Genomic DNA, 21,066 nt, shown 5'->3' with positions numbered 1-21,066 from the left:
GTACACACACACACACACACACACACACACAAACACACACACAAACACACACACACACACACACAGCCCAAATTGTTAATTTGGTATGCTACAATGTATTCAGCCCACTGTACATACACACATACACACACATACATACACACTCACACACACACACACCGACCCACTCCAGCATGTGTGAGTGGATGAGCCGATGGACCAGAGCCCAAACATCACACCTCTTTTGTCCTCGACCATCCAGCCCAGCTAATCTCTCTCACACACACACACACCGCAGACTGCTCAAGAACAAACAGAAGCAGGAAATAGAGGGAAGAGAATAGGAGCAACAGAAAGAAAGAAAGAAGAAAGAAAAAAGAAAAGAAAAGAAAAGAAAGAGAAGAGGCAGGAGAGAGGTGACAGAGCGAAGGGGGGATGGAGCCTTGGGCTCCGCTGGTGGCCTCTATGGTGCGGCCCACTGCTCCTGAGCTTACCCAGCAGGCCTTTGATTCGGCGCCTCGTTACGTACCACGAGTGTAAGCTGACACACAAAAGAACACCCTTTGAAAATAGCATGTTCCCTTGACGATGTTGAATTAAACTCTGCGTTAATTGATTTGAAATTTACTTTGTTGTCATTTTCAGCAGTGTTCGTGTGTTTTAAACTAAAGCAGTGAATACTTTTTTGTTTTATGTCTAGAATCTTTTAGTACGTTCTGAAGGTGATTCCCAATTATGAGTGATTTTACCTGGTCAACCAATAATCGACACGCTTTAAAGTCGCATGCTGATTTGAACCAATCCATTCACCAGGGAATAGAACCACAACAATGACATCATCATTATGAGACTTGTAGCAAGTACGAAACATTCACAGGAGACAAACACAGGAAGGAGAGAGATTGAGAAAAGTGAGAGAGAGAAAGAGAGAGATGGGGGGAGGGTTAGGTAAAGAATGAGAGAGGAAGAGAGAAATAGAGAGAGAGAGAACAAATGAGAGAACGAGAAAAATAGAGAGGGGGGGATAAAGATTGAGAGAGAAAGAGAGAAATAGAGAGAGAGAGAGAGAGATAAAGAATGAGAGAAAGAGAGAAATAGAGAGAGAGAAAGAACGAATGAGAGAAAGAGAAAAATAGAGAGAGGGGATAAAGATTGAGAGAGACAGAGAGAAATAGAGAGAGAGAGAGATAAAGAAAGAGAGAAATAGAGAGACCCTGACTCACATCCTCTCCCCATGACTCTCTCTCTCTCTCTCTCTCTCTCTCTCTCTCTCTCTCTCTCTCTCCACATGTGTCCAGCGGTGCCATGGCAACAGGTCACATTCCACAGGAGCATTTTAGCAGAAACGTTGTGTATGTGTGAGTGTGATGAGTGAGTCATGTGTGTGTAAGTGTGTGTGAGGGGTCAGTGAAGTGCATGTGTGTATGTTTTACATCTTCGATGGGCAGCGCAGCAGGTGTATGAGTGTGTGTGTTGGTGTGTATGATGTGTGAGTGATTATGAGTGCAAATGTAATGGATGATGGATGCGTGTGCGTGATTGTGTCTGTGTGTGTGTGTGACTCATGCTGAGCAGAATGAAGAGGTGGGTCCCCAAAGCCCCCACCCACCCACCCTTCATTACAACTAACCTCAAATGTCCCCCCCCCCCCCCCCCCCCATCACACTCACTCACACACGCGCACACACACACACACACACACACACACACACACACACACACACACACACACACACACACACACACACACACACACACACACACACACTCTCTCTCTCTTAAATACTGTTTTACAGTGTACATTTCACCATCTCATTCCTCTTATATTTTCACTTGTCAGCTGATGACCCTGATAACCCTCTCCCTGTTTCCTCAGGAGGGCAAAGACCACTGGCTTCCTGTTAAAGGATACATGAGGACACCATCATCATCATCTACTGCTACTGGAATTCACAAGTTGATTGTTGTGAATGAATTATTCATTCAAGACACACTTACACGTGCACACACATTCAAACACAGAGAGAGAGAGAGAAAGGGAGGAAGAGAGAGAGAGAGAGAGAGAGAGAGAGAGAGAGAGAGAGAAGGGGAGATTTGGGCTGGGTCCATCGTGTAACTGGTCTCCTCCCAAGGGTCTGAGTTTACTTTACATTACTGTTAGAGTTAGATAGAGATAACAAACACAAGCACGCCCGCACGCACGCACACACACACACACACACACACACACACACACACACACACACACACACACACACACACACACACACACACACACACACACACACACACACACACACACACACACACACACACACACACAAGCGCACACCCATGCACACACAAAAACACACGGACACACGCACACACAAACACACACACACAGACAGGGAGAGAGAGAGATAGAGAGAGATAGAGAGAGACAGAGAGAGAGATAGATAGATAGAGAGAGAGAGAGAGAGAGAAAGTAGGAATGAAAGATTCTGGGGGAGATGAGGAGAGGCGAGGGGCGGACAGGGATTTACGTTTCCTTTATTCCAAAATAAAGGAGGATAGCATAGTAGATAGACAGCTCCTCAACGCATACTTTAAAAGAGTGAACACCAGAGAAAAGAATAATGGAGGGAGACACACACACACACACACACACACACAGGGGAGGGGATGGTGCCATGGAGTATACACAAATGAGTCAAAAATAAATGAACAGATGAAAAGGTTCCGAGAGAGGAAGAAAAGAAGAAAAAATACTACACACACACACACACACACACAGGGGGTCTGTGTTGGAAGCCAAAGAGGTAGAGAGGGGAGAGACAGTGAGTAAGCCCTTCAGGCGGATGGATGGTAAAATGATTTGGCCCTCTGCTCAATTAGGTAATCACTACTCTCTAGCATAAACATATCCACCCAGCAATTGGCAAGGACATCTCTCCCTCCCTGTGTGTGTGTGTGTGTGTGTGTGTGTGCGTGTTTGTCAAAGAGAGAGTGATGTTTGTAACTGTATTCCTCAAGCATCCACTGTAGACGTGTGTGATTGTGTGTGTGTGTGTGTGTTCGTGAGTGTGTTTATTATAAAGAGAGATGTTTAAATCCATATTGAGAATGTTTGTGAGTTTGTGTCTGCTTGTGAGTTTGTGTGTGTGTATGTGTGAATGTAATGAGGAGAAACAAGTCCCCCTCCAACACACATATACATGGAGACATTCACGCACTCACACACATACACACACCAACACACATACACACACTAACACACATACACACACCCGTCCACCCACACACTAACACACATACATGCACTAACACACATACACGCACTAACACACATACACACATACACACACACACACACACTAACACACAAACATGCATTAACACACATACACACACCCGTGCACCCACGCACCACAGGTTGTCCGGCACGTTTCAGCGCTTAAGGGTTGGAAGTTAATATGGCAGCTCCCTTCCTGAACACCAACACTATAAACACACACACTCACACACACACACACACACACACTCACTCACATATCTCATCTCCAGGAAGCCTGGTGCATTCTGCGAGATGTAGGCCAAGGATAAACGTCTTTCACCTTTACCCTCTATAAATGCAAAGACAAGCATATCTGCTTTATTAATCAGAACCTGCTCAGTATACACAACTGTTTCTACAGAAACACACACACACACACACACTTCATTGGTTTATGGATTAAGGATGCAGAGAACTCTGCAACATTAAATCATTATGTCTCGGCATGGACAGCATATCTGTGCTCACACAATGGAGAGTGAATGGGAACACTGCCATGTAATGGATGACAGTAGGTAAGTTCATTGTACAGTAAACCTATAGTTTAGGTATTTTGCAGGCGCCTTGTCCAAAGTAAGGACAACAGTGATTAAACCTCATACAGACTTCTCACTGATATGTTAAAAGTGTTAAAAGTCCTAAATCTGAACACCAAGGCTATCAAAGACAATAACATACAACAGTGCTGGACTTTCCACAGTGTCCAAACGTCCAGCTATGCATCACGCTGAAGGTGTTCTAATCCCAAATGAATGGTTCTTGGCTCAAGGAACGGGCGTTTACTACAGTGGCTATTTGCCCTCATGTCAAGCACTTTACAGCTATTTATTCAGCCCTCGCTTCAATCTGCAGCAGCCAACAGGAGAGGAGGGAACCAGATGGCAGTTGGCTCAAGAATGTTCCAGAATGCTCCTGAATCTGTGCCAGGACAGGGCTAGCTGGGAGTGGGCCTGGGAGTCAAGCCCACACTTTTGGCATTAAGGATATTAAGCCGAGCTATAGGAAAACGGCCCATTAAGAAGCTGGTTTATATCTAAACAGAAGAACAGTGAGTCAACAACTCAAGACCAGAACTGTAACTGATTTGGAAGGATCCGGAATGGTTTGGTATCTGTGTGGACATGCCAGATCTCTCTTGCTTGAGGGGGTCTACTTTTGCCAGCCGAGCTACAGGAAATCTGCACCTCAAGAACATGAAAAGGTGCTACATGTCTAGACAGGGGAGGAGTGAGTGGTGTGATCTCTGGGGTAGAACCACACCTGATCTGCTATGGACCTGTGCTAGACCTGCTCAAGGCTGAGCTGCTATGCAATGTTTATTCTGCCTGTCCAAAATGGAGGACTTGACAGAATGAGTGTTCTGAAAGCAGACCTCTACCAAGGCCAAAGGCCCTCTCTCGCAATGTTAAAGAAAGTTAGAACAAAAGATTCTGGATCTACCTCTTAATTGGATTCGGTGCTAAGCGAAACAATGAAAACATAACCCTCCTCTTCTATTCTATAACCTCCTTGGAAGCAAAAACGGAGTACTACAGCATTGGTGTTCTGACGCTGTATCCGGTAGAGATGTGATGCTCCCCTTACCCCTGTAACAGTAACCCTATGAGCACAGTGTATACCCACTACACTGGTCTTGTCTGTATCATGTATTTACCACCGGATGTCTGTATATATATATTATGTACATCTACCAAATGCAGGCTATGTACAACACCTGTTGTTTCCCATCCCCTTCTGCAACACAACCCTCCTCCCATCCCCCCTTCCTATCTCCACCCGGCCGACCTCAAGCAGATGGATCCCCCCCTTATGTGCTATGGTTCTGTTTAAGGTTCCTTCCTGACTAACAGGGAGTTTTTTCTTGCCCGTGTTGCCATTGTGCTTGCAATAAGGGGGTTCAGGCTCTGGGCTCTGTAAAGCACCTAGAGACAATTGTAATGTTATGGCGCTATATAAATAAAATTGAATTTAATTGAATTGATGGACAGAACAGATCAGTTCAGTGTTGATGGTTAGGGGTCATAGTGCATTGAAGATGCATCTAGTGTGGAACAGCTGGCCACTCTTCTAGTCACCCTGTATGCTTTCTAAACACTCTAAAGAAGCATAATGGAGTTTTCTTCCTAAAACAGGCACGCTGACTAAAAGCCAACAACACGCTGGCCTTGCAAACACCAGCAGCAGTAGGCACTGACAAGAGCTTGCTACCTTGAAGCCAACTGGGCCATTTCAGGGACATTTTTGTGTTGCTGTAAAAGATTTTCGCAGGGTTTCGTGGAAGGCCCACAAACCTATATGGTGAATAGATTGGGCAGCTGGTGGGAGACACAGCTGTTTTTAAATCTCCTTCACATGACTTCACCAGAAAACTGAATTTAAGGTTATAAAAACTAGCCACCAACAAAAACATAACTTTAAACAGTAAAAATGTACATAGCCGGGTTAATATTAAGCTTTAATTAGATAGTTTAAAATGAGTTAACATACACAACATAGCATAATTTACAGCAGACAACAATAAAAGGGCACAATCACACACACATATATTGAATTCATAAAACCTATACAGTATAAACAAGGCATGTGAATCAGTTTGTCATCATGCAGCAGTCAGAGTTTATCACTCACTATCCCACACACACACACACACACACACACACACACACACACACACACCCCTGTGTTAGTGGAGAGTTTGTTTCTGAGCGGTACCCTGACTCAAGGGGCTGTAATGGTATTTGGCAGCAAAGTGAGTTTGAACATTGAAAATCTAACATTTGCACAAGGGGTGCAAGATTCCTCTGTGGTACTGACTATGTGTGTGTGTTTAGGGGTACTGACTACGTCTGTATGTGTGTGCGCGCGCATGTGTGTGTGTGTGTGTGTGTGTGTGTGTGTGTGTACGTACGTGTGAGAGAGAGAGAGCATCGAGGAGTTTTCCTCAATGTTTTGGCTCCACTCTGATCTGATCTGAGTTCCCATCAGGCCTTTATGACCCAAGGTGAAGATGCATTAGGACGCCTCACTCACAAATACACAGAGCACACACACACACACTCTCTCTCTCTTCCCCCCTCTCTCTCTCTCTCTCTCTCCTCCTGTGGCAGGTTTCCCAGCTTGGCTCGTCTTTGAGTGCTTAGGATAACAGGGTAATGAGAGCATCCAGAAACTTCCCTCTGTCCTCCATCTTCAGCTCAATAACTAGAGAAAGAGAGAGAGACACAGAATAGACATGGAGGGGGGAGAGAGAGAAGGAAATAAAAAAATAAATATAAATAAAATAGACAGAAGGAAAGAAAGAAAAAAAAAAGAAAGAAAAAAGAAAGAGAAGTGTAGGGGAGGGAGAGACAGAATGGTGTGTTTATATTTGGGTGGGGGAGTGTGGGTGCATAGGTATGTGTGTGCAAGCACGTACGAGTGGCAAAAGGGTGAACCTGCTGAAAGTTCTGGAAAGGCATCTGACACCAAACTGAGTCTTAAGGTGTGAAACTTCTCATGTTTGCATGTGCACGCATGTGTGTGTGTGTGTGTGTCAGAATGTGTGTCCGAGATGAGGTGTACACAGGAGTGTGGAAGAGAAAGTGAACGCACGACGGAAACATTTCCAGCTATGGTGTTGTAAATAATTGTATTAATACGCAATGCCTTTACTGCCTTGTAAAAATATTGAACCGTTAGAATCAACTTAATAACACACACTTTGGACATGTAAGCACTTGTAAGGCTATACTATGCGTCTCTGTGTGTATGAATGTTCAGGAAAACATCACAGTTACCCAGGGCTCGAGCTGCCCCCTAGTGTTAAAAACATAATACTACAGGAGAAAAATCAAAGTCTACTTATGCTTGTGTGAATGCGTGTGTTTGTGAAGACTCACCGGATGTATCAAAGTGATCATGCAATGTTCTAGAGTTTGTGCTCTCCGCAGCCTTCTCGAAGGCCCTGCCAAAGAAACTGGAGCGAGAGAGAGAAAAGAGAAAGCGAGGAAGAGAAGAGAAAGAGAAGCTGTGAGTATTATTTTTTTAAATAATATTTGAAATAGTATTTATAGAAACAGAATAGAAATTTGAAATATTTTCTTAAATATACACCTTAAACATAAACAAAGGCACATGCTTGCTAACACACACAACCACACACACACTTACTTTTTCTTGTCAGAGGAGTTCGACTCTGGTGGGATCCCCAACACCATGACTGTGCCTTTCTCCACATCCAATGGGGCAGCAATCACCAACGGCAGAACCTTACACCGCTTATTCCTGGTCTAACACACACACACAAACACACACAAACCACTGAGCAGTTGCTAGTGTGTGTACACATAGGTCCTTAGGGATGTGTGCATTTCCAAAATAATTTCTAAAATCCGCTCCTAAAATGAGTCTCTTAATGAGGCCTAGACAACAAGTCATCACTGTCAGTGTGAGGTGCACCCATCTGCAGAATGGAGAGACCAGGGTTTGACCTTCTCACTCTCTCTCACACACACACACACACACACACACACACACACACACACACACACACACACACACACACACACACACACACACACACACACACACACACACACACACACACACACACACACGACCCTGGCACTCACTCATGCACACGCACACACACCTGAAGCTCTCTCTCTCACAAAACACACACACCACTGAATTTCACTCACAAAGAGAGACACAGAAAAAAACACACATTCCAGACATGAATCCCACAGGTCCTCTTTCCCTCTCCCTCCCAGACCGTCATTCTCAGTCAACCATCTACACTTTTGACCTAGTCAGGAAAGCATAAAACACATACAAATTCCCCTACACACACACAAACTTCTAAATCAGCCAGAATACAAAGTGACACACACACTACTGAATCTGCAGCCACACACACCTGATTCTAATTATGCTTACCGTGCACACGAAGGCTTTCAGCAGGTACTTGCACAACAGGGTTAAAGCCATGGGCTTGGAGAACAGCTTCACATCCGGAGTACCCTACACACACACACACACACACATTAAAATCACATCTGGACTGCCCTACATACATACACACACACACACACACACACACACACACATTAAAATCACATCTGGAGTACCCTACACACACACACACACACACACACACACACACACACACACACACACAGATTAAAGTGTTTTTGAGAAAGAATGAGAGAGACAGTGTGTGTGTGTACCTCCATCAGGTAGCAGTAGAGAAAGGGTCCTTGGGACAGTATTAGATTTGTGCACATGCAGCTGGCGATGGTCTGCTGGATGGCCTTCAGCTTCTTCTTGGCAAAATCAATACCTAGATGTAACTGCTCCAGATTACTCCTACAGACAGACAGACAGACAGACAGACAGACAGACAGACAGACAGAACTTGTTATTTACTGATAGTGTTAACTGATGGTCACTGACAGGTGTGCTGTGTATATGTCAGTGTGTTTTAACGAAAGTGTGTGAGTGTGTGTGTACCGGCTCAGGCAGTCCAGGGCCCTAATGAAGTTGTCTGCTGCCTTATCGTCCTTCTCCACATTCTCCAGCAGGGCGGTAGCAGCATGCACCACATCTGTTGCTAGGAAACGGTTCTTGAAGCCAAAGTGAACGCTAAACGTCTGGACACGGATATCCTTCAAGCTGAACACACAGACACACAAATTCACTGTGTTATTAACACAAAGGCTGATATTATTATATAGATCTTTGGGGGAAACGGGCGCACACACACGCAAACGTAGAAAACTTGCACACACACACTCCATTACCCAAATTTATTAGAAGACTCTTCTATGACCTCACGCAGGTTCTCTTTGATTTTCATGTCCATGGAGTTAAACTTCTGTCTGACCTGTTTTAAAGGGAGACTGACACACACACACACACACACACACACACACACACACACACACACACACACACACACACACACACACACACACACACACAGATTAAAAAACTGATCTGACATCAGAGTGTACTGCATTGGGTTCTGCATTGACTACAGCTGTCAATCACTTTTGTCTGCAATTAATTGTCCTGAGCTAACACTGTGCGTGTGAATTGTCCTTATCTCCCTCTCCCTCTCACACACACTCACCCCATGTCTGCGAGGAACTCCTGGAGTTTCTTCTGGCCATTGATGGACCAGATCTTGAAGCCACAGGAGGTGTAGTAGGAGTTGCAGATGCTCTCATATAGAGACCAGTGCTGATAGAGAGCCAGACGCAGACTGGATACCAGTTAGGGATTCTACACAGACACAGACCCTGATGGACACAGACACAGACCCATCCCAACACACACACACACACACACGAGTATACCTACAAAGAAACACAGACAGACAGACACAGACAGACAGACAGACAGACAGACATCCTTGTGGCCATTCTGTTAAGGATACTCGTACTGGAAGGAGATCCTCATGCAGTCGATAGACAAGGAGTTCTCCTCATCCTCATTCCTGTGGTTGTGCCGCGACACGTGCCTCTGAAGGGTGGCTATGTCCGTCACATATTTCATACTGACACACACACACGTTTCATGTTAGTGTGAATCTATGACGCACACTGTGTCTTTTACAAGCATATTCATATATGAAATACTAAATGCCATCTCTTACTTAGGGATTCTGTCATGGACCCACTGATCTGTCAAACCAATAATGGCCCACCTATCAAATACAGATGAAATATGATCAATGACAAACCAACGCAGTTACATATGCACACACACACAAACACTTCAGGTCATCTTAACACAGCACAGGTCACATATGCACACACACACACACACACACACACACACTTCAGGTCATCTGAACACAGCACAGTCACATATGCACACACACACACACACTTCAGGTAATGATTGTGACTTACCACAGCATATCTTTGTTGTCTTTGGTCATGACCCAGGCTAGCTCAAAGATGACCATAGCTGCCTGAAACACAACACAAACACATGAGAGACGCTACCTAAGATACAACCTGCCTGCCGTGAGCTGCAGATGAAGAGGGAGAAAGCACTACACTTCCCTCTTCAGTATTTCCTAACAGGAACTACTGTCAGCAACTCTCAGTCTTAGAAGAGAGTAAAGGGCTGTTCAAAAGAGCGATGTGCTAATACTTACTGAGGTGCCGTGGTACTCATACTGCTCATAATCAAATAAAATCTCCCGCCTGGAATAAAAAACAAACACACACACCGGATATCAGCCTGTGAACCCACATAAATATACCCATTTCAAAAATTCATTAACAAGACTGAAGACAAAAATGACGTTTCCTCACATCTTGTAATCTCATCTCTTACCAAAGACAGAATTGGTATTCAGACACACAACACCATTAAAGAGAGTGGACTCTTTCTGCTGTTAGAAAGTGCTTAATACAAACCAGCTCCAAAACCTTCAGTTACCTGCGTGCCTCCCACTCCCTCTTCGCTCTCTGCCTCTCTATCCTTCTCTCCACCGCACCCTAGAACACACACACACACACACACACACACACACACACACACACAGGATCAAAACACAACCACAGACACAAATGCATGCACATACGACATGAGTTGAAGATGCATTAAAACACGCATGAGTGCGCACGCACACACGCACACGCACCCTATTGGAGAATAAGAGCTTTAGGGCCAATTTTAGAACATTTCTGCTACAGGACAAGTAGGGAGGAGACTATTGGGTAGTGCATCTTCTAGACTATGTTTAATGGTGCACAAAATAATTTAAAAAAAAGCAAAAACTGTAATCACACTGAATTTTGCAGCGAGGCAATGATAACCTTATAAAAACACACATACTGCACAAAGTGCAGACACATTCAAGTTTGACCGATACACAGCTCACGAACCTCGTCAAATCGCCTACGTTTCCCAGAAGGCTCTGAGCCATCATCACTCTCATTCCCAGAATCCTCTCCATCCTCATCCTCTCGGAAGATGTCATCATAGGTAGGTATGCCAAGGTCATCATCCTGTTTTATCATGAGCTTAATCTGGGCACAGAAATTTCAATTCAACTTTATTCATTATATAGCCCCATTAGATATTAGCAGAAAAACTATAGATATTGCCTAAAATTTTTTTTTTCTTAAAAGAGCCCAAGGCCTGTACATTTAAATGGCAATGAAAGCCTCACACAAACACACACATATACCATCACCTTATTACAGCACAGATATCTACACACATATCCATGTATAGCTTTGAAGTGCAACGGAGGGACAATTGATCATATGGAACACAGGGAATAATTCAGGTGTGGCTCACACCCTACGGTTTGTTCTATACCCTAATGCTGTAAAAAAAAGAAAAAAATCTTCACAAGCCAAGAAAAAGGACTCTCTAAGGTTACCTGAGTGTCATTGTAGACGTTGACAACATCAACAGGTCTATGTGTGTCGCAGATGAAGAAGATGGTGTCGTCTTCTGGCTGGAGTGTCTCCAGAAGGTCAATGTTTGCTCCACAGTTTATCAGCACAAAATAACGATACTACAGAGTGGACACACACACACACACACACACACACACACACACACACACACACACACACACACACACACACACACTCTTCAATTTAGACATACACTTGTCCTTTCGGCTCCCATCATTCAATGTAAAAATGGTCTATTAATAAAAATTCACATTCAAGGTTAGATTAGCCTACGTAAACCCAGATAGCAGTTGACTGCGGCCAGATCAGGGTCAGATCCATGCAAAGTTAGCGTGTATGTGATTGTCATTGTTTCCTCGAAGTGACAGACACTACTGACATTGTCAGATTCTGACTGATGGTATGAAACAAATATCACAAGTAGTAAATAACAAACTTTCTAATGGCTACATACCTTTAATGGTTGTGTTTTAATCATTGTCTGAGACTCCTAACACCACCTTAACAAATACTCGAAAATGTTCCCCACATGTGTGGATTAAACTGACAGTCGATTTAGTTGTGTGGGGCAGCTACATGCATAGTCGACAACTTTAATGGGTTAATACATTTATATTCGGCATTCTAATGTATTTCAATGATAAGGGCAATGCCTCACCTGTTCTTTGTGCTCTATGAAAGCGGTGCTCAAGTCCTGCCACCCAGTCACGGGCACCAGGGTGTACTGCACTTGATCGCAGTGGAATAAAGCCTTTGAATTAAGAAGACACAGACACATCGTCTTGCAAAAGAATCGACCATACATTTTGAAATTCGGAGATCGGACATAAACACTAGACACTGACCTGGAGAACTTTGCAGGCGCATAACGCATCAATGTCCGGAGCTACCAGGAGTGCTACTCTCTAAAAGGGAGGTTAAAGACAAACAAATTACTTCGAGTTTTGATATATTGAGAATAACAGCAAACTTTCACAGACGCTAATGATTCAATACAGCGCACTAGCCACAAATAATCACTGTTAACATAACCTCTAGCGCAAATGTTAGCTATCGTTACAGAAATTATGTCGTGGGATTGTCGCTTACTGGCTAGGTTAGCAAAATACTAACTAGGGTTAACGTTACAAACAGGTCCTCACCTGGTGGACAACCACATCATAAAATTCCTTTCGAATATCTGTTATAAACATATTAAAACCCCAGTTAAAAATTAACTCGAATAAACGTCTAAACTGCCAAAAGAATTCCGGTTTAAAATGTTTTCTGCTGCGTTGTTTTCCAAATTGTTTTTGCCTGTAGTGTGTTGCGGAGCTTGGGTTTCCTTGTTAAAAATTTGGCGCCAAATCTGATTATTGTAACATTGGGTGAAATACCCAATAGAATTTCTGTTCCAAGTGACAAAATGACAAGCACGAGACCAATCGAATTGTAGCGCGGAGATTGTCCCTCCCTGTGTTTTGATTGGTACTTTTGGGTTTGTTTTGCTGTTCCGTCACTTCCTCCACAGCTGCACTACTTCCTGGAGATGAGATAGCAGTCCGTGAAGTAGCTGCAGTTGATATTGTTGTTGAATATTGCTTAAGTGGCATACTGTATAGCTTGAAAATATGGTACGTAGATGCATATATTCTCAGTCTTTAATTGACATGACTCTCTACCACTGGTTGTTAAGTCTGTGTTCTGAACTCTCTTGACTTAATGACTGTCCCGATGGATACAAGGAATAGTCAAGTCAGCTAGATAGCCAGTGAACTTATTTTAGCTAGCTAACATTAGCTGGTTGTTTTACTAACGGCCATTAGAGATTGTGTGTATACACTGGTTACATTAGATTAACACGGTTCATCGTACTTGCAGCCAGAAAAAGGTGCTGTCAATGCATTATGTGTGAACAATCACGTTATGTATAGAGGCCTGTAGTTTGATGTTAGCCAGCATATCGTTGAATGGCTGTCAAATACAGCCAGTTCCTAACCAAATACCCTGTCAAAATGATCGTGAAACAGTTTTCCTGTAAGAATATACGTGAGTACATGTTATCTTTCTTTCGACACAGTTTTCCTTCAACATGTTTGACCACCCGATGCCTCGGGCCTTCCAGAATCGCTTCTCCACACAGTACCGTTGTTATTCTGTGTCCATGCTGGCGGGGCCTAATGACAGATCAGACGTGGAGAAGGGAGGAAAAAGTACCCTGACTTTAAATTCTTTACATGTACCTCTGTACATGTATATTGTCTGCATGAGAGTTTTCACCTCATTCAGGTTTAATTTTAGTCTTAAAAATAGGACTGTCAAACCAGCCTTAGGAATTACACAGTAGCATTCATTTATTTTCTTTTTTTCTTTTAGTCATAATGCCTCCTTCAGCGCTGGACCAGTTGAGTAAGTACCACCAAGAAAGACCCTATCAGTGTATAACTTTACCAGTACATACATACACATACATAATAGCACAAATGCATTATTTCATCATATACCTCCTTTTCATTTGTGACTAAGGACTTAAAAGCCATTCTCAATTGCTACTTTTTCTGATATCCCTCCAATCTAGGCAGGCTAAACATCACATACCCCATGCTGTTCAAGCTGACTAATAAGAACTCAGACAGGATGACACACTGTGGAGTTCTAGAGTTTGTGGCCGACGAGGGGATTTGCTACCTGCCACATTGGGTGAGTCTTTTACCAGCACAGACTAGAGCAGTACATATGTTGTACAGTGCCGACAATGCAGTCATTGTTCGTACAGTGACCTGGCGCTGTAAATGGGAGAGAAACACATGGGCTCAGACTGAGCCATAAACAATTACAGCAAATTAACACGTTGTTTTAGGACCACGGAAGGAAGGGGTGTAATTTGATTGGTTATTGAGCTCAAATATCAACCAACTCTCACCAGAATCACAGACTACCTTGAAGTTCACTGGAAGTGAAAATGTTTTGAATGACAGAATGTATATTATATATAATAGGGTTACTGCATACCTTGGCAAGAGTACACAGTGACTCACAATGACTCTGAAAAGAACTGAGAAGAGAATGTGCTATGACTTTAATGTGTGTGTGTGCTGGTTTTGCTCATCAGATGATGCAGAACTTGCTGCTAGAAGAAGGTGGATTGGTACAGGTGGAAAGTGTGAACCTGATGGTGGCCACTTACTCAAAGTTCCAGCCTCAGAGCCCTGACTTCCTGGACATCACCAACCCTAAAGCAGTGTATGTCATCTTTACAAACATGCACTATTGAATATTATACTGTGTGTATTAATATTAGATTTGTTAGGCAATGTGACAATACTAATAAGGGTGTTTTGTATCATATGCATTATATACCCCATTATAGACGCATGTTTTCATTCTTTTCTACAGGTTAGAAAATGCTCTGAGAAACTTTGCCTGTTTGACAACCGGTGATGTCATTGCTATAAACTACAATGAAAAGGTGACTGTCATCAGTAGTTTTGCAACTAATCCAGTTACAGAATGTACTTATTCTCAGTCAAATATTTCATGTTGCACGGACTGAGATGTCATGTTTCACTTTTTACTCAGATCTATGAGCTCCGAGTTATGGAAACCAAACCTGACAAAGCTGTGTCAATCATAGAGTGCGACATGAACGTGAGTATGTGGCACAGCACCACAGCTGCTTCATATAAAGTGAAGGAACAAATGGATGATAGGACAAGGACATACAGAAAAATAAATGCATTCAGATGAATACATTTCACTTACCGAAAGCAGCATGACCACAGTTAAGTTATGGTGCCTTTCTCGTAACTATCTATTTGGGTCATTCAGCCATGTATGTAAGCTATGCACGATTTCTCCATTTCAATTAGCAGTTGAAAATCTGTATATGTGTGTAATTAGACATGTATTCAGGGTCTGCATGTTGTCTTTTGTCGCAGGTGGACTTTGATGCTCCATTGGGATACAAAGAGCCAGAGAGACACCCACAGCACCACGAGGAACCTGTGGTATGGGCTCGTAGGAGAGCATGATGACCATACGTAACATCATTTGGATAACAACTTTTGTCAGATAGATTTATTTTCCTAAAATACTGTACGGTGCCTTGTTTTGGATTTTGTCTAGGAGGAAGACACAGACCCAAGCAACTATGAGATGGACCTAGGTTTCAGGGTAAGTATATTACTCCTGACATCAATGAAAGAGGAGTTCTAAATTGTGTCTGGCAGCGTAACTGATAATACCAGGTTCATATTGAAGAATTTCTTGACATGTTCCTCTTTGGTTCTTAGGCCTTCACCGGATCAGGCAACCGTTTGGATGGGAAGTTGAAAGGCATAGAACCCAGCCCTGCCCCCATTGACCCCAGTGACATGAAACGGTCAGAACCGGCCACAAAGGCTCCACACACAGATGTTTGGTTTAAATATATAAAACGTCATTTATCAACTTTGACTTTGTCACCTAGGCTCTATGCTTAGGAATTGTACACCAGGCCGAGGCTGTATGCCTTTGTAGAAAACCTCTGAAGGCTATGGGTACTCACAATCTATCACTGTGTATACCTTTGGGAGTTACTTTTACATTCTGTTTATTTTGTTTACCTTGATTAACAACTGTGTTTAGCTAATGCTGTGGCTGCCTCAAGTGTGGGTCTAGCATGTGTAGCAGAGATGCAGTCATGCCTGTTCTTAAGTCAGTCTCTGTGCCCTCGCAGCGGGATTCCCAACTACGAATACAAAATCGGTCGCCTCACCTTCATGAGGAACTACCGGCCACAGGCACGCAGAATTGATGAGGTGAGGAGAAAAGATGAGACTTGATGCCCATGATCACAGACTTCTCTCTCTTAGCAGATTCTCGTCTTGGGGAAGACGGTCAGATTAGAACTGCAGATATCTTAATCAGCTGATAGCTAAAATTGGCTGAATGTGATACACTCCAAGTACACACCAGTTAGTCCAGCGGTATGTGTTTTGTGAGAAACTATCACCCATGTGATTCAGTGCTGTATGAAGCACAGGTATGGAAACGCACTAGTCGTTAATCCCCTACTAACCTAATAGGGATTTTGACCGTGTGTGTTTTCAGGACGATCCAGCAAATAATTTTATTGCGTTCTCGGGAGAAGGCCAGTCTCTGCGCAAGAAAGGACGCAAGCCGTGAAGAACACACCAGACAAGTCTTTAGTAATAAACAAACCAACATTCAAAGCAGATTTGGATTCATTTGCTTTTTCTCTTTTTTCCCACTCACCTTCCAAGACTGATGGGTATTTTTTTTCTCTCAGATATGAGTGAGTGAGTGAGTGAAGAAGCCTGTGTGTGAATGCTTTTTTTGTGAGGATGTGACTTCTTGAATTTTTATGTGGGAATAATTAAAGTGTGTGTGGACATAAACTCCTTCAAACCATTGGAGTTGGTCATTGGTAGGACCAACATAACACTTTTTTGGTTTATTTATAATGTCATTTAAAGAATTTCAATAAATTGTTTCATCCAGTAATCTGTTTCATTTCTGTGAAAGGACCGTTTATATGTATGAGTAACGTGAGGGGATTTATAAAATATTGATATATAGAATACTAAAGCTAGTACCACCACCTGCCCAGCTTTTTAGTTGTTACAGACATTGGGTCTTAAAAATATCCTAGCCAAAATATTTTGCATGTCATTTTAGACAGGTCACTACTTGTTTCTAAGTCATGTAGTATTTAGTAAGTTCTGTGTTAAGAAGTAGTAAGTTTAACTACCAACAAAGGTTTAAAGTTATAGTATTTAGAACCATACATACGCATATACAACCACCGATGCATGGAGCGGTTAATGATCTCGATAAATGGTTTAAAAAAAAAAAAACTTGACATACTTACCTTGCCGTGAACTGTGCTTCAAGAAACAACTAGTGACACTTTCCGAAATTACTCCTGTGTTCCTGCTTGAAAGCTGCCGCTGAATTAGAAATGCCTTTCAACCAGTAAAAAGAACTTTGAATAAATCGTTGCCAAATTCGAGAATTTACAAAAACAGATCATCAAACATCATTAGTTGGAAGCTAGGGCGACGTGATTTGTTGTTTCAGTTTCCACACCGCATGCATGCAATGGCTGGGTCAGGGGCATTGTGGAGGGTACGTGCACTTCTGAAATTGTGTGTACTACTTTTATGTCTACGTGTAAATGCCAACAACATTTTCAACAAAATAGGGCTGCGTTGAGGTCGGTTTTAATTTTTGAAAAAGTGGTGTTTCAGAGCCTAATGTATGTGCTTGCATGCGGTCAGCTACGTAGCATATATGATAGCTAGCGGATGCTAGTCAACATTGTCGATTTGAATGACATTAGGGGTCTCTTCGACTTTGTCTTGCGGGTTAGCGTTAGCCATAGTCATTGCGCCATTACAACACCAGTAATGTTTCCTTATTACCCGGATCATTTGTTTCGTATGAATACATTTCTGTTAAACGGTAACGTGGATTCAATGCTGTTTGTGTGCATGTAAGCTAGCTTATAGGCTTCCCGCTGTCAAGCCAGCTATCTATCTGTATCCTAACCAAATAGATAGCTAACTGCTGTCTATCAACCTGCCTGACACCTAAAGACAACTTTAAAGTAACACTATGCAACAATTTGACACTTTTTGAGGTATGGTTTTATAGGCAACTCGTTTTGGTACCATCCTCAAAGTCATTTTGATAGCATATGGTCATGTGAAGGACAGATAAACACCTGTGTCTTCCCCACTAGCCATCCAAGATATGCCCTATGTAGTTATGTGTAACGGGCTGGAACACCCTGCAAAAATGGAAGAAAAGCTTTCACACGCGTGACATTGCCAGTTATACTGCAAAAGACACCAGTTAGTGTATTGGCAAGCTTCGATCAGTGTCAGCTGGGCTGTTGGTGGTGTTTGCAAGGTTTTGCATGCCTTTTAGGTAGTTGGCTTACTAGTTTTGGAACTAATGAATGGTGTTCTGATAGGTGGAAACTAGGGCTGAACGATTTGGGAAAATAATCTAATTGCGATTTTTTACCAAAATATTGCGATTGCGATTTAATATGCGATTTTTGTTATCCTCTTTTTTCCCCCAACAAAACGTAATGAATGATTTAAATATGACCAACACAATATTAGATACTTTTAGTGTAAAATATTCTTTCCCACATTTTACATTTTTATTTAACTGCTCATTACAGAAACAAGAACAACAAATCGGTGGCTTTGCCACTGTGCATTTAAGTAATTTAAAAAAAGTCATTTTAAGTATAAACACTAGGCATGCACTTTTTAAACACTCTGTGCAAAATGTACCATCTTAAAAAAATTAAAATTAAATTTTTTTTTTTTTTTTTTAGACCACGTTTTTTAATCGCGAACGTTGCGGTTAGAAAATCGCGTTCTATCATATCGCGATTAAATCGCAAATGCAATTAATCGTTCAGCCCTAGTGGAAACAAACATGTCCACAACTGCATTTGTTTTGGGCACGAGAAACTACAGGGTCATGCATGTTAGCTGTGAATTGATCAATGAAAAACGCCCGACTCCAAAATCAAGGACATCTACATGTTTTCTCATTTAAATATTTCCAGAATTACATAATGGAAACTGTTTTATCCAGTATTCACCAAGTATAGTCTTGGGATAAAAGGATTAGATTGTCAGGTGTCAGGTCATTGGGTGATTGCCCATGTCCACTGGCTTAGCCTTTGCCCCTTTCTTGATCATTTCCTGAGACTTTGTCTCATTCTGCCTTGTCTATCCTCAGCCGCCTCGTACATGCGAAGATTACTGGAGTGAGTTCCGACACTGCAAGAGTCTGTCGAACCGCTTCCATCACTACTACACCTTTGGCACACACCCCACTTGCGAGCAGTGGAAAGAGGACTACGGCAACTGCAAAGAATGGGAGAAGAGCCATAGCTCACAAGCCAAGGTGGGCCCCTGAATTCTGGCCATTAGTTACCAGTATAGCCTCTTCACAGAGCTTGCAAAAATTGGTTGGGGTGATGGCTAAAGGCAACAGAGGAGAGAATCAGAAACACGGCAGATTAATTCATACACGCATCAGGATAGGCATGCTAGCATACATGTGGTCAATGAACAGTATAAATGTGGTTCAGTTGTCAGGACGTAATGGGATGCGAAGAGAACCCTTATTTGAAGCATGTGGCTTGTGAATCGCTTTGCTCAGCTTAAAGGTCTTGGTCAGATGATTTTTATCTTTAGAAGCAGAACATGTTAGATTGGTCACATCAACCACTCCCTCTTCTGCAAGTGGCCAAGTGTGTGCTATAGCCTAGCAGGAGTTGCCACCATGTTGTTTTCACTTCTTAAGGGCCTCCTGAGTCCTGTATTCAACAAAGAGTTGTAGAGAAGACTGTAATCAAACATGATGTGTTTTGTTTTTGTCTCTCAGGAGGCTCTGCGGGAGAGTGAGGGAAGCCGTGTGGCGGAACAGAGGAAGTTCACCCCTGTGTGGGAACTCAGGAAGGAGCCTCCTAGAGACTGGCACATGCCCCTCAATCAGGGCAAGGACTCCTGAAACTGCGCTGCCAGTGCACACATGCTTGCACACTTATACTCACACACAAACGCTCTTCAATACCTCATCTAGTCACCTTCCAGCCGTACTATTCTCCGTTCCATTAACTGGTGCTTGCCTAAAGTAATACACTCAGGACTTGACTGGACTAGTTGAGTCCTGACAGATGCATCAGAGGGATGACTTCATGGTGGTGTACCCTGGGTGTGTATCTGAAATGTTCCTGTTTGGGAAGAATGAGTGTAAAATGTTTTTTTTGTTCACACATGTCTACAAACTAACACTAGCAAACCCTTGTTCTGGAAGAGTGCTTTATTTCCTTTTGTCTCTCTCCCCGTCTTTGGCAGAATTGTGAGTTGGGTGCAGCTCCAGGAGCAGTGTTAAGGTCCACTGAGGCCCATTCTGTTTGTGCAGTTAACACCAGTCACACCAGTAAGCTTTTAGGACTGGTTTGACCTGTAGAGATTAAGCCCTGGGGTAGGGCGCCGTACATCCTGAAGAGATGACTTGTAGACATGAGTGTCAGCTTGAGCCCACATCAGAAAGTTACTCAAGATCCTCAAATGCCCATTGAAATTACAATTGATTACATGCCCATTGAAATACAACTGAAATCCACGGTCACCATCTGCCCAGAGGTTTTCAGTGTAGTTTATATTGAAAGTATATGTTGATAATGTAAATCATATGTTGAGCACCTTTGTGATTCTGGAGGTTCAAACATACCAATATGAATGTGAATATGAATCTACTACAGAGATTTATGAAACACAATCCTATCCTGACTGTGCTGTCTCCAGCCATAAGAAAGCAGTATAACAT

General features: G+C 42.7%; 3 protein-coding genes across 5 annotated transcripts; 2 read left to right on the top strand and 1 right to left on the bottom strand.

The window, feature by feature from the left end:
- Positions 1-1,683: 1,683 nt before the first annotated feature.
- Positions 1,684-13,067, bottom strand: cdc45 (CDC45 cell division cycle 45 homolog (S. cerevisiae)). Of its 2 annotated transcripts, XR_004163987.2 has the most exons (19): positions 12,864-13,067; positions 12,567-12,626; positions 12,380-12,472; positions 11,682-11,819; positions 11,179-11,322; positions 10,730-10,788; positions 10,443-10,491; positions 10,192-10,253; positions 9,933-9,983; positions 9,714-9,833; positions 9,408-9,539; positions 9,076-9,174; positions 8,786-8,947; positions 8,503-8,641; positions 8,213-8,296; positions 7,445-7,563; positions 7,174-7,250; positions 5,972-6,496; positions 1,684-1,746 (listed from the first exon to the last, which is right to left on the bottom strand). XR_004163987.2 is itself a non-coding variant. In XM_012825511.3 (18 exons), exons 1-18 carry the CDS (start codon positions 12,912-12,914, stop codon positions 6,432-6,434), a joined length of 1,704 nt encoding a protein of 567 aa, XP_012680965.1. In that variant the 5' UTR covers positions 12,915-13,067; the 3' UTR covers positions 5,735-6,431. The 2 variants fall into 2 exon arrangements, 1 of the variants encoding a protein (XP_012680965.1); XM_012825511.3 differs by lacking the exon at positions 1,684-1,746 and having other exon boundaries at positions 5,735-6,496.
- A 142-nt stretch (positions 13,068-13,209) lies between these two features.
- On the top strand, positions 13,210-17,205 carry ufd1l (ubiquitin recognition factor in ER associated degradation 1). Its single transcript, XM_012825503.2, has 12 exons — positions 13,210-13,334; positions 13,781-13,913; positions 14,077-14,109; positions 14,279-14,400; positions 14,813-14,943; positions 15,097-15,169; positions 15,280-15,348; positions 15,639-15,707; positions 15,826-15,873; positions 15,993-16,081; positions 16,418-16,499; positions 16,792-17,205. Exons 1-12 carry the CDS (start codon positions 13,332-13,334, stop codon positions 16,864-16,866), a joined length of 927 nt encoding a protein of 308 aa, XP_012680957.1. The 5' UTR covers positions 13,210-13,331; the 3' UTR covers positions 16,867-17,205.
- A 389-nt stretch (positions 17,206-17,594) lies between these two features.
- On the top strand, positions 17,595-20,925 carry c7h22orf39 (chromosome 7 C22orf39 homolog). 2 transcript variants are annotated; one of them, XM_012825508.3, is made up of 3 exons: positions 17,595-17,829; positions 19,468-19,635; positions 20,119-20,925. In XM_012825508.3, exons 1-3 carry the CDS (start codon positions 17,794-17,796, stop codon positions 20,242-20,244), a joined length of 330 nt encoding a protein of 109 aa, XP_012680962.2. In that variant the 5' UTR covers positions 17,595-17,793; the 3' UTR covers positions 20,245-20,925. The 2 variants fall into 2 exon arrangements, with proteins under 2 accessions (XP_012680962.2, XP_031426050.1); XM_031570190.2 differs by lacking the exon at positions 17,595-17,829 and adding an exon at positions 17,965-18,068.
- The last annotated feature ends 141 nt before the right edge of the window (positions 20,926-21,066 follow it).

This window comes from Clupea harengus, chromosome 7 (assembly GCF_900700415.2).
Source record: "Clupea harengus chromosome 7, Ch_v2.0.2, whole genome shotgun sequence".
Taxonomy (NCBI): Eukaryota; Metazoa; Chordata; class Actinopteri; order Clupeiformes; family Clupeidae; genus Clupea; species Clupea harengus.
The sequence above is the reverse complement of the archived record's forward strand: the minus strand, read 5'-3'. Positions and strand labels throughout refer to the sequence as shown.

Bases quoted from the DNA above. Each gene is read 5' to 3' on its own strand.
- cdc45 (XM_012825511.3), bottom strand. From the start codon at position 12,914: ATGTTTATAACAGATATTCGAAAGGAATTTTATGATGTGGTTGTCCAC. The intron at 9,984-10,191 runs GTAAGTCACAAT...TGTATTTGATAG, and splicing joins GACAACAAAGATATGCTGTG to GTGGGCCATTATTGGTTTGA. The intron at 9,834-9,932 runs GTAAGAGATGGC...TGTGTGTGTCAG, and splicing joins GTCCATGACAGAATCCCTAA to TATGAAATATGTGACGGACA.
- ufd1l (XM_012825503.2), top strand. The intron at 15,170-15,279 runs GTGACTGTCATC...CTTTTTACTCAG, and splicing joins CTATAAACTACAATGAAAAG to ATCTATGAGCTCCGAGTTAT. The intron at 15,349-15,638 runs GTGAGTATGTGG...CTTTTGTCGCAG, and splicing joins TCATAGAGTGCGACATGAAC to GTGGACTTTGATGCTCCATT.
- c7h22orf39 (XM_031570190.2), top strand. From the start codon at position 18,009: ATGCTAGTCAACATTGTCGATTTGAATGACATTAGGGGTCTCTTCGAC. The intron at 18,069-19,467 runs GTTAGCGTTAGC...GTCTATCCTCAG, and splicing joins TCTTCGACTTTGTCTTGCGG to CCGCCTCGTACATGCGAAGA. The intron at 19,636-20,118 runs GTGGGCCCCTGA...TTTGTCTCTCAG, and splicing joins GCCATAGCTCACAAGCCAAG to GAGGCTCTGCGGGAGAGTGA.